Below are 12,365 nucleotides of genomic sequence, written 5' to 3' on the forward strand. Positions count from 1 at the left end.
TACTTAGGATATAATGTTAGATGAACAATACTAGGATATAAATTGTATTTACAGTATGAGTCCAATTATTTTGGTACGTGCACAGAAAGGACACTGGAAGGAACTGGGTTAAAACACTGGTGGTGGTTGCCTCTCGGAGTGATTTGGGCCTGCTGTTTCATGCTTTTCTGAACCATCCCCTTCACCCAGGAGGACCCCTTCCACTGGCTGTGTGGGCAGAGCCTGGTTTGTTTTCCCTGTGCTTATTATTTGCTATGGAAGTAATCAACCCTAAGCTCATGAGGATTCTCTCTCTGCTGTGACTGTTCCTGGCACTTTACCTGTGCTATCTCATTTAGTTCTTATGGCGGTCCTATAAGGTACAGGCTTCTATTTCTTATTTTGCTAAAGTGTCTTCTGAGATCCCAAGGTATTCGGTCACAGGGTCACACAGCTAGTGCCTGGAGGCCTTTGGAATTCAAGCCCAGGCCATCTGACTCTGTAGCCTTAGTCTTCACTGCAAAACCAGGCCACCTGCCATTTCTTCATAGCCACACACTAACAAGAATAGTCCTGTTTGTTGAGCCAGACCCTGTACACGTCCTTGATATTTATTTGTTAATTTAATACTTACAGCCTCAGAGAGGCTAAGTGACTTGCCCAGGGTCCACAGCTGGGAAGTAGTGGGACTGCTGTAGAGTTACTGGGGTCTGATGTGAAATTTCTTTGTCTCCCTCCCACTTCAGGGTTGCCTGAAGATCTCCTGTGCTTGGGATCATGTTTAACGGGGAGCCAGGTCCAGCCTCGGCTGGAGCCTCCAGGAATGTGGTGCGGAGCTCCAGTATTAGTGGTGAAATCTGTGGATCCCAGCAACCTGGGGGTGGGACCGGGACCACCACTGCCAAGAAGCGGCGGAGCAGCCTTGGTGCCAAGATGGTGGCCATCGTGGGCCTGACCCAGTGGAGCAAGAGCACACTCCAGCTCCCCCAGCCAGGTGAGGGGCCCAGGGCACTGAGGGGCAGGGGTGGGTCACTTTGCCCTGCGTACCCTGGTATTTAACTGTCGCATGTGCTTGACCACACCCCACACTTTGTATGGTACTTCCCACATACTAGGTACTTTTCTGGGCCGAGGAGGTATGCCGATTCCTGTCATCCTCAGCCTCACCAGGCATGCACAGAAGCACAGGAAAGGCTAGGCACCTGTCCCAGATTACACAGTGGGGAAACAGTGGAGCCTGGGTTCAAACATGCGTAGTTGGGCTTCCTACTTCATGCCCTGAATTTTTACAGTGTGCTGGCTCTGCACAGACTTATACATTAATCAGTAATTATTTATGAGATTCTCCTTTGTTCCTGGCACCATGGTCAGGACACCACGATTTTCCAGACATACGCATCCACAAGATTCAGTCTCATCTGTCATCTCTGAGTTTCCTAAGTATAACAGCCACATGAATATAGTTACAAAGAGAAACAAGTAGATGTTACAAAGAGATGTTACATCACACCTAGATATTACAAAGAGAAAGGAGAGAAACAGATTCATGGTTTGTACAATCACATAGAGTGCCCAGGTGTTCAGTTGAGCCAGTCCTATCACCAGGAAAGCATGTCACAATCATTCTCATTCAGACTCTGCATGGCAACGAATAAAACCAACCAGAACCACAGATACACATACTCAGATCACAGAAACATGTCATACTTGGGTACGCACTTGCCTGACAGAGCCACGTTCACACACCTTAACAGTCGCATCCTCATGAAAACGAACGCTTTCTCGGTCTGCACTTATACAATCCCAGATATACTCAGACTGGTAGGAGACCCACCTTGTTGCACACAGCCACACATGGACCCCATGTCACAAAGGAGCGAGCCCTCTCCACCAAGACCCCCTCACTTTGCGGCATCAGCCCAGACACCAGCTGGTTTTGTTTTAAAATCTCTTCCTGCTTATTTTGCTCAGAGTAACAACTTCCCCGAGAAACCTTCAAATAGGCAGCTGGATGGGGGTGGTGGGGGGTGGGGTTGCTGGAGGATCAGGGAGAATGCTCATCAAGACTCCCAGTTGGGGCTGGGGGTGGGGGACTTTTCCAGGCCTTAAAATAGATTCTTACAAGGCCCTTAACAGGAGCATGCGGGATGGTCTTTTCCAGCAATCACGCTGTGATGTGGTTTCTGGCACAGGGAGAGGCTGGATGGGGAAGGGGCTTGAGGTTATTAGTGCCTTAGGGTGAGCAGTGCCGGCCTGAGACTAGGTAGTAAGGGAGGTGGGGATTTGGGGATCCCGAACTTGGGATAGGACAAGGAGGACAGGGATAGTGCCAAGGGGTGGGATTAGGGCCAGGGTATTAAGATTAGGACGTCACAGAGGTGTTAGACCCCAGGGTCTGGCTTTGGCAGACCACGCCCAAGAATCTAGTCTCAGGCCCAAAGGTTTCTCTTGTCCAGAGTGATTGGGAGGGACAGTCTCCCAAGGCCAAGTCAGGGGCCTGAGTCCCTGGGAGATATTGCAGTGATCTGCATAGACTTTACAGACGGCAGGCAGGGATGGGGCAGATGCCAGGAAGACCTTTTGCCTTGGGAGGAGATGAATGGCCATGGGGGCTTCTGGATCCCTGTCTCCTTGGTATGTAAGGGCACTACTAAAGGCCGGGGGCTGGGACCAGGAGAATTGCCCAGATGCCCTTCTAACTGAAGTCCCTATGAGTCATCTAATTGCTGAATGTCAGAGCAGGAAGGGCCCCTCGAGGTCATCTAGTTCATTGTACTCATTTATGACAAACATTCACAGCCTGGGGAGAAGGCATTTTCCTGGAGAATGATCTCAGGTGGCTTCTGAAGCCACACCCTGTCATTTACTAGGTGATCCATCTGGGCAAGTTACTGTTTCTCTCTGAGCCTGCTTCTTGTTTGTAGAATGAGGACAATAATACATGCCTTGCAGAGGTGTCCAGAGTTAAATGAGATAATGAATGGGAAGGTGGCCAGCCTTGTGCTTGCCACATGGGAGACACTCAGTGAAATTGGTGCTGTTATTGTTACACTTGGGCACAGTAGAGTCAAAAGAGAAGTAAGGCCTCTAGCCTCCACACCTTTCCCATCTTTATTCCTTTTCCCAGTTAAAATGTTTCTTTCTTTTTCTCCAAGCCTCAAGGATCCCAGCTTGGGGCCTCCTCCTGGTTGGAAAAGTCTGGCATGAGAGGGCTGTATGGTGCCAGTTCACTGTGGGTGTTGGCCCTGGAATTGTTGTTCTGGGAAAACTTCCCATAGGGGTACCCCTTGCTGCCCCCCACTGCCCCAATATGGGATAGCTCAGTTCCTTGCAGAGCTGGGCTGTGTGAAGTTGGTAGGAATTCCTCGTCTGGACCCAACCTTCTGGGCTCTGGGTCTGCCCTTCCCAGTGGCCCCCTTTATCCTAGTTTATCTGTACCCTGCTTCAGCCAGAGCCCTGCCCATCCCTTTTTGTTTCAAAGCCTCTGCCCTAGTTCAGACCTCATAATATCTAGCTTGAGTGTTGTACCAACCTCCTTCCTGGTTCCCCTGCCACCCCCTACCAGTTTATTCATTATGTTGCCCTAGAGTGGACTTTCAAAAACTCACCCTGGTGCTTTAGAGGGCTAGTCCTGACTCTGTAACTCCCCATGGGACCTTTGGAAAGTCACTTTCCCACTGAGTTTCAGTTTTTTCTTCTGTAAAATGGAGCTAAAAAAATGCTCCCTCCCAATTTCCTTCTAGATCTATAATTCTGTAAGTTGTGGGAGCAATGAGAGAGGTGAGTTCATGGCTTTTGGGTCCCAGGGCACAGGTGGAATCTGGTCTGGTATTAGGCTAGCTCCACACAGGGTCATCCAGGGCTGTTTCAGCCCCTGTCCAAATGGAGCTTCTCTTTTCAGTACCAAGGACAGTGGCTTTTCTCTGCTGGGCTCTCTCTAGGCTCTGGGTCAGAAATCTCAGGATCATTCCAGAAGATGTCCCTAATGGTGTATTGCTGCAGGTTGTTACTGCCCCTCTCTTGTATGTGACAGGACAGATGGAATGGTTCCTGAAGTTTTTCAGTATCTGGGGACTACAGAATTATTGTAAGCAATTTGGCTTGGTGCTCTAGAGAGAAGCTACATGAAGTTATTCCCTGGATTGATGGGGTTGAAACTGCACAGGGATGAAGCCAGTAAAGGACTTTTCCCCTAAGGCTGCAAGACCTTTCTCCTCCCTCTGAAGACATGGAACCTTTCCTCTGATGAGTTACATTACACATAGATGGGACATTGGGAGGGGAGAGAGATGCAACATACCAGCTGACTGGGAGTCTGGGGACCTGGCATTTAGTCCCAGTTCTTTTGACACCTGGACCTCAAGTTCCCTATTTGAGAAATGGTCGAGGGGGCTAGCAAACTATTTCTTAACCTCTTCAGGGTCCTACAACTCCCCCATTCAAGGATTCACATTGGACTGGGCAAGTCTTAGAAGTGAAATTCACATCCAAATGGGTCAGAGCTTTCCCAAGCTCTAAAAGAGTGAATGTTGAGGAGGTGAGGATGTGAGGGGGAGGAAGGGTGACTTGCAGCCCTCAGAGCCCATCTGTCTCCTAACTGGGTTAGAGGGGATGTGGCAGTTAGGAGCCAAGGACAGGGAGAATCCTCCTACACTCCCCATTTTTGCCCAGCCTTCTGTGTGTGTGGCAGGTCACACACCGTGTGTGGATGGGCACTGTTGTGTGTGATATAGTGGACTGGTTCAACTCCAGGTATTTGAGAGTTCACATCAAAACATCATATGTATGTGATCTAACTACATTTGATAGAGCATGTCATGTGTACATATGGCCAAGACCTGGTGGGACCATTTGTGACCATGCGAATTTGTACTAACATAATTGACCTTGTATGTGAGATAACTGTATTCATATATGTAATCGTCAACTTTGTATATGTCTGCTTATGATCGTCTATGTGAAAGAAATAGTGTAAGCTGAGATGTGTATGTGTGTGCGTGAGACAGACACACTTATCAGTGATCTCACTGATCCTAGATGTGCTAGATATTCCCATGTCCTAGATGCTGGCCTGATTTTACAGGAGTCATTCCCCTTTACTTCCCAGCCCTGTTCCCATCACCTCCCCTCCACTACCATCCCATCCACTGGTGATACTAGCCCTCTCAACCTTCCCTCCCACAGTGGAGACTTCTTGAAAGATAAATAGAGCAAAGAAAGAGAAATAAAGTCCTCCTTCTCCCAGGCTGGGGTCGGGAACATTCCTTCCCCAATCCACAACTGGATGGGAGTAGGAGAAAAGACTGCTAGGGTAATCAGATCCCCCATCTCCACTGTTTTCAGGGGCTGTGTCTCCTACCCATGTCTCAGGTCTCCCCCATCTCTGTAGAGAAATCCACTCTTAATTTGCTTAGGCATCTAACCAGTGACAGCAGATATCTCCTTTGATATAGTTCCCATCCAAGCATCACTTCCTCCCTATAAAATTCCTCTGGCCAGCAAGCTTCTGCATGCGAAATTCCTACAAAACCCCAATCTGTCCCCACCTCACTTCCCAAGAGGAGAGTGAATCTGAAGGGACCACACTGAATGCTGAAGAGGTTGCTATGGAAACCCAGGTAGGATGGTACACTGCTAGAAGGAGGAGAGTGCCCCTTTGCCCCGGTCAGGTGGAGAACGGGTGCTGGGCAGGGCATGCCCTGTATAGAATACAGAGGCACAAGGCAGGCTTGCACTGCACAGCTTCATGGGCTCTTCTACAGACCTTTCCTTTAAAGTCAAAGTCAATTCAGGTCAAGTTAGCAGTCCCTCTCAAAGTCTTGCTTCCCCAAGGGCCTTACCAGCTTGCCACCCATGTCCCTCTCCACATTTGGACCTACCTTCAGAAGGGAAGTTTGTTTGAGAGTGGTCATGCTCCCTTTGTTTTTTGTTTTTTTAATAGGGCCTATGAGGGTATCAGAGAAATAGGTTGTGTGGGGTCTGGGTGTGATGGGGTCCCTGGGGGATCTGGAAGAAGGAAAGTAAATCTTGTAAGACATACTTTCCAGAAGAGTCGGGGGAGAAGGAGAGGGGAGAAGAACATGAGTTTGGGGGCAAGGGATGAAGTAGAGTGCGCACTTGGCATCAGGGGAGCCTGGTAGGAGGAGCTCTGCCTCAAGCCCCCTCTCCACCATCTTGACCCTCTAGCCATCTTTCTAGTCCACTTTGTCTGTGTCACTGCCCCTGGCAGGGCAGGTGTCAGGCTGTAGACCAGTTCTGGGGGTAGCTCAGTCATGTCCCCACTCCAGTCAGCTCTGCTTGCGTGCCCCTTCCCAGAGGGGAACTGGCCACACTGTCCAAGAAGCTTTAGGTTGTTTCAAACTGATTTCCTCTCTCTCCTTTGGGGTGGGGTTCTCAGAAGGGGCCACCAAGAAGCTGCGCAGCAACATCCGACGGAGCACAGAGACCGGCATTGCTGTGGAGATGCGAAGTCGCGTCACACGCCAGGGCAGCCGGGAGTCCACTGATGGGAGCACCAATAGCAACAGCTCCGATGGCACGTATGTGCACCCCTGCTCAGCCCATTCTGTCTCCTCCTCCTCAACTTGGGTCACACAACCAGCAGGCAGGGCAGGAAGACCTTCCTGTGTGGTTTCCAGCCAAGATGTCTGGGTTCCTCTATGCCTCCGACTCCCTTGTCCCTTTCTCAGGACATCCATTGTCTGGCCCCTAGGTATTACTATTGCTCCACTGGAGTGCCCTAGAGCCCAGGAGCAGTGAATTCCTTCTGTGTGTTTCAGAAAGGGACCTGTGCCTCCTGCCTCCTACTGCTTCCATGCCTCCCTACTCAGAAGGAGAGGGGTGGAAAGGAAAATGTGATCCTAAATTACCTTTAGCTCTAAAACGATTGTTATGGCTCAGATGAGTGGAGTCCTCTCAAGTACACTTTCTTGGAGCTTAGGAAAAGAGATTGGACTAGATCCGTGTTTTTTTAAATTGTCAGTAGTGACTCATAGGCAAGGCATAAAATCACCACCATGGGTCAGAACCAGCATTAGAAAAAGAAATCGAGAACTCAAGTATATCCTAGTAGTGAGGATGAATTACCTTGGGTCCTTTTGTTTCAGTTTTACACGTATAGATATACTTTGGTCTGTAGCAGATCATGATGGTAAATCCTTTTCTTACATTTGGGTTGCAGTAAAACATTTGAAAGTCACTGGGTTAGATATTCCCTTAGATCTCTTCTAAATCTGTGAAACTATAGTTTATGACTAACACTCTCTGCTTCTGCTTCATTAACGCTATGTAATCTCCAGTCTCAGGATTCTGGGCTCCATTATTAATATTCAGTGATCATATCTCACTACTATACAGTCAACTCTCAGCATTTCTAGGGGATTGGTCCCAGGACCTCCACCGACAAAAAAATCCACGGATGCATAAGGCCCTTACATAAAATGGTGTAGTAGTTGCATATAACCTGCATACATCCTCCTGTTACTTAAATAATCTCTAGATTACTTTTAATACCCATGTATTAAAATGTGAATGCAATGGAAACAGTTGTTAGGCTGTATTGTTTAGAAAATAATGACAAGGAAAAAAGCCTGCACATGTTCAATACAGGCACATTTTTTTTTCAATAACGTTTTCAATCTGTGGTTGGTTGAATCCGTGGATGTGGAACTCATGGACACAGAGGGCCTTCCCTACCTACTTCCATGAATGAGAATAGCTGCTACATTTAACTTCCCATGCGCAGATCACCACTGGGTACCTTAGATCAGTGAGTCCTGCCTTGGAATCTACCTACTGTAATCAGCCCAGGAATGGGGTGATCATTTAACCATCCCAAGGAACATGGGAACTATCATTATCTCTGTCTATGAGTAAGGAAACTGAGGCAAGGAGGAGGGGAGGAACCTTGCTCAAGGTCACGGCTGTTAAGTGGTCATGGCTGTTAAGTATTAAATGGTGTTAATTAGGGCTATTTGACTCTATAACCTTTATTCAAACCTCTACTCTAAGGTAGAGGATAACTTACTCTATAATAAGCTCCCAAAAGTTTGTGACCTTGAGAGGCTACATTTCTTTAATCCCTCAGATCCTGTTGTAATAAGAAGGTGATACTAGGTGATTGCTGATCATGATCAATAAAAAGTGGGTGCCATGAAGCCCCTTCCTGGGGGAGTAGAGGCTCCATGTAGTAGAGGAGACATAGCCTCTCTCTGATGAGCATATACCTCCCTGCCTGTCACTGGCCAGTTGGGACTCTAGGCCAACCTGTCCAGCAGGGATTCTTTGCTGCATAGCCTTTTCTCTCTCTAGCCAAGAGGTCTTATACTTTGGTCCATTGTAGCCCCTGAGCAGGCCTGGGCCAACCCTTCCTTATCTGTCCTTTCTCTGCTGGCCACAACCTGGACATCCAGCTTAAGGACATGAAAAAATAGCACTTTCCCCTTGACAACAGCAGTAGCAGCAGCAACTCTAACTACCATTTGTTGTTTCCTGTTTGTCCTGAACTCTTCCCATACCCTCTGCCCAGCCTGCACTGTAGTCTATGAGTTGAGCATCATCTCTGTTTTGCAGGCAAGGCTTTCTTCTTGGAGCCTCTGTTTTCTCATCTGCAAAATTGGATAGTAGTTCCTATCAACAGATTGTAAGGATTAAAATGACACAGTATGCTGGGTGTGGTGGCCCACACCTATAATCCCAGTGGCTTGGGAGACTGAGGCAGGAGGACAATAAATTCACAGCCAGCCTCAGCAACTTGGTGATACCCTAAGCAACTTAGCAAGACTCTGTCTCAAAGTAAAAAATAACAAGGGCTGGGGATGTGGCTCAGTGGTTAAGTGCTCCTGGGTTCAATCCCTAGTACCAAAAAAAAAAGGAAGACACAGTAGTGCACTTAGAACATTTAGCGCCCCATTGGCACCTGGTCAGCTTTTAATCACCGGCAGTTTTTCTTGTTACTATTTCCAGGCCCCCCACCACCCTGGACCACCCACCATCTCTTGCCATTCATCTCAACCCTGTAATTGTGTTATTTTGGTCTCAGTTGCTGTTCAGGGCACCACCTTGCAGTTATTGACTAGGATTTTAAATTTATGGTCAAATCAAACCTCAGTTCTTAGAACTTGCTCTAGGCATTGAGATTTCTGGCCTGACATCCTTTGGTGAGGAACACAGGTGTCCAGCAGATACTGCATTTTAAGGGTCACCTCAGAAATCCCTGGAACTTGAAGACTGAAAACCATCATTATAAGATTTTAAATGTTGTCTCTTTAGTGACATCAAAGAATTTTTCTTCAATGTGCAGAAATGAACAGTTGTCTGCCTTTCCTGCAGGTTCATCTTCCCCACCACCCGGCTGGGAGCTGAAAGCCAGTTCAGTGACTTCCTGGATGGGCTGGGACCAGCCCAAATTGTGGGGCGACAGACGCTGGCAACACCCCCCATGGGTGAGTCTTCCTGAGGGCTGGGTGAGTGGGGAGTAGGTAATGGCAGAAAAGGCAGGGAGGGTGAGCCAGCAGTGGGGGTGGGGTCATGACAAGGTACAGGCAGCAGAACGGAGCCCTTCCTCTGGCTTTTGTGCCAATGAAGAGTCGGTGGAGCATTCATCAATTCTTCCCTCGTCAAAGACGGGAGGAATGGCAGCCTTTCTCTGCCTGCTGTCCCGCAGCACCTTTTGCAGCACGTCCCCTCCCTCACTTCACTCGCCCGTCACCTGAATGTAGCATTGGCTGTCCTGGAGTTGATTCACCAGTTCTCTGTGTGAACTTGGATGAGTCACTTCCCTTCTTTAAGCCTCAGTTTCCTCATTTGTAAAATGGAGATAATACGACCCACTTGAGTTCTGCAATCTCACACCAGCTGATTGAGCTCCTTTCTATTAGATGCTTTGCAGTGAGATCTTTTAATGTGCTTGTAGGAACTGAGCTGATTTGACTGTTTTCTTAACAGTGCCTGGCACCTAGAAGCTGTCTATTATTTTTCTCATCCCTCTTCCTTGCAGCAAGGAAGGACATTCTGAAGCCTATGCTTGGTCCTCTTAGCTGCAGTCTGGGTCATTTCGTGCACTCTGGGACTACTTCTCCCTCCCTCAGGCTATGTTGCTTTAAGCAGCTTCTCTCCAAACTGGCTTCTACAGAGGTGCTTCCTGCCTTCCCTCGTGTCCCCATCAGTCTGGCCTGATTGAGCATTATCTGACCCAGAAGCCCACGGTCCCTATCCAGATAGTACTCGACCTTTGACCCTCCTAGCAAAAGAGGAAGGCAACTGTGCACAACGGGTCTGGGATTCCATTCCAGGCCCAGGACTCTTGCCACAGCACTACCCTGTCTTCCTTGAAAGGGTCCATACTGAGAGAGAGAGAGAGAGAGAGAGAGAGAGAGAGAGAGAGAGAGAGAGAGAGAGAGAGAGCACGCGCACGTTCATGTATAATGGCAAAAATAAATAATAAGGGGGGCCATAGAGCCCCTTGGAAGAGGGGTCCATGGGGATCCTTAGAGGCAGCTCTCATCTGGCTCTTGCGTTGGATTGAACTAATTCCCACCATTTTCTGGCAGCCTCTTAAGGGCCTGCTTTCCCTCTCTCCTAGACCATAAATTGAGAAGTGGCAAAATGAGCCAACCACTTTCACAAGGCCAGTGTGCCATCACAGCCTTGCACATTTGTGTGTGGTGCCCCCTTGTGTCCAAAACTGGGAAAGCAGGTTTGCATTTCCTCTCCTTCATTTGGGAGTGAGATATAGCTAGGTGTGGAGAAAATGAATTCCCAAGACCCTCCTTTCCCCCATGAAGAGGTCAGGAATCACTGGAGGAAGATGAATTCTAGGATGCCTCCTGAAAGTAGTAAATCCCTGTCCTCTTTCGTATGCAAATATGGATAATTGCATAATGGCTCAGAGAATCTGTAAAGGGTGGCTGAACCAGAAGTCTGGCCCATTTAATTTTTCAGGATCAGGCTTATGATTATCTACTGCTTTGAAGGCTGTTCCACTTGTCTACTGCATAATTCTAAATCCATGGTGAACAAAGCTAAGAGTTCCTAGAAATCACGTAATGCTATGATTCCACACATGGGATCTGATTCTGTTGGACACAGGACCTGACCTTGTGAGCACTCAGCTCTCTGTGCTCCTCTGGCAGAGGGTTGAGCGGCCCCATTTCCAGGTAGTGCCTTGTATCCTGGGCCATCTCAGCTTAGCATTGCTTCCCACTTAACGCTCTTTCAGTATTTGATAAATTAATGGGGAGTGGCTGAGGGCTGCTGCAGGGGAAGATGAAGAAGAGAGCATACAGGCTTCCTGACACAGGAAGCTCTCTGTCCCTAAACTTGCCTATTCTGCTTAGTGAAACAGAAGCCTCCCAGTCAGCTACACGATGGGAATTTGGCAGCCAGTTGTTGTGATCCAAGCATGCCCCTTGAGGATCATGCCCCATCCCATGCCACAGGATCTAGCAAAGTGTTTCTCAGTCACTTGGAAGTGACTCAATTTCAGTTTTTGGTACTGGGGATTGAACCCAGGGTACTTTACCACTGAACTACATCTTTAGTCTTTTTTATATTGAGACAGGGGCTCACTAAGTTGCTGAGGCTGAATTTGCAATCCTCCTGCTTCAGTCTCCTGAATCACTGGAATTACAGGCATGTACCATCTCACCCAGCATTTTAAAGTGATCTCTAACTGCATGCCTGTAATCCCAGTGACTTAGGGATGAGGGAAAGAATGATATAGGCTGAGGCAGGAGGATTGCAAATTCAAGGCCAACCTTGGCAACTTAGTGAGATATAGCTCAGTGGTATAGCACTGGGTTGGATCCTCAGTACCAAAAAATAAAATTTAAAAATATAAAGTGATCTCTGAGAACAAACACTTGCAGCTTGCTCCATCATGTTCCTTTCTGATGCTGCTACAGTATTCCCTGCAGACTGATATGCTCACCAGAAGCTGGCTGCCCCTCAATCCCTGGTCTGACTCTGCCTGGATTGTCCCTCTTTTCCCTTGCAGGAGATGTGCACATTGCCATCATGGACCGGGGTGGCCAGCTGGAGGTGGAAGTGATTGAGGCTCGAGGCCTGACCCCCAAACCAGGCTCCAAATCTCTCCCAGGTGAGGCTGAGCAGCTAGGAGAGGGATTTGGGTAATGGAGGCCCTAGAAGGGAGGGGTATGTAGCTGAACTGTATGTAGTCCATCCTTAGCTCCCACTGGCCTACATCAGTGTTCTTGACTGGAGTCACACCTTCCCTGGAAGGCCAGTGAGTGAGGTGGGGGCAGGAGAGGATGGAGGGGTCAGCCTCTTCCTTTTGCAGTGCACAATCTATTTACCTTGCTCACCTCCAGGGTCCCCTGGAGGTTGGGGATGGGGTGGGCCATAGTTGTCTCTCTTGGACTATATCA

General features: G+C 48.4%; 1 protein-coding gene across 1 annotated transcript in view; it reads left to right on the forward strand.

The window, feature by feature from the left end:
• Nucleotides 1–12,365, forward strand: part of Rims3 (regulating synaptic membrane exocytosis 3) — a 35,444-nt gene that overhangs the window by 20,591 nt on the left and 2,488 nt on the right. Inside the window, exons 2-5 of the mRNA XM_046468627.2 lie at nucleotides 726–973; nucleotides 6,377–6,518; nucleotides 9,310–9,422; nucleotides 11,975–12,076. Coding sequence (XP_046324583.1) covers nucleotides 757–973; nucleotides 6,377–6,518; nucleotides 9,310–9,422; nucleotides 11,975–12,076 — 574 coding nt within the window. The 5' untranslated portion in view covers nucleotides 726–756. The remainder of the gene's footprint in view (nucleotides 1–725; nucleotides 974–6,376; nucleotides 6,519–9,309; nucleotides 9,423–11,974; nucleotides 12,077–12,365) is intronic.

This window comes from Marmota monax, unplaced genomic scaffold, assembly GCF_021218885.2.
Source record: "Marmota monax isolate L192 unplaced genomic scaffold, Marmota_monax_Labrador192_F-V1.1 WCK01_AAM20220418_F8-fsc00008, whole genome shotgun sequence".
Taxonomy (NCBI): Eukaryota; Metazoa; Chordata; class Mammalia; order Rodentia; family Sciuridae; genus Marmota; species Marmota monax.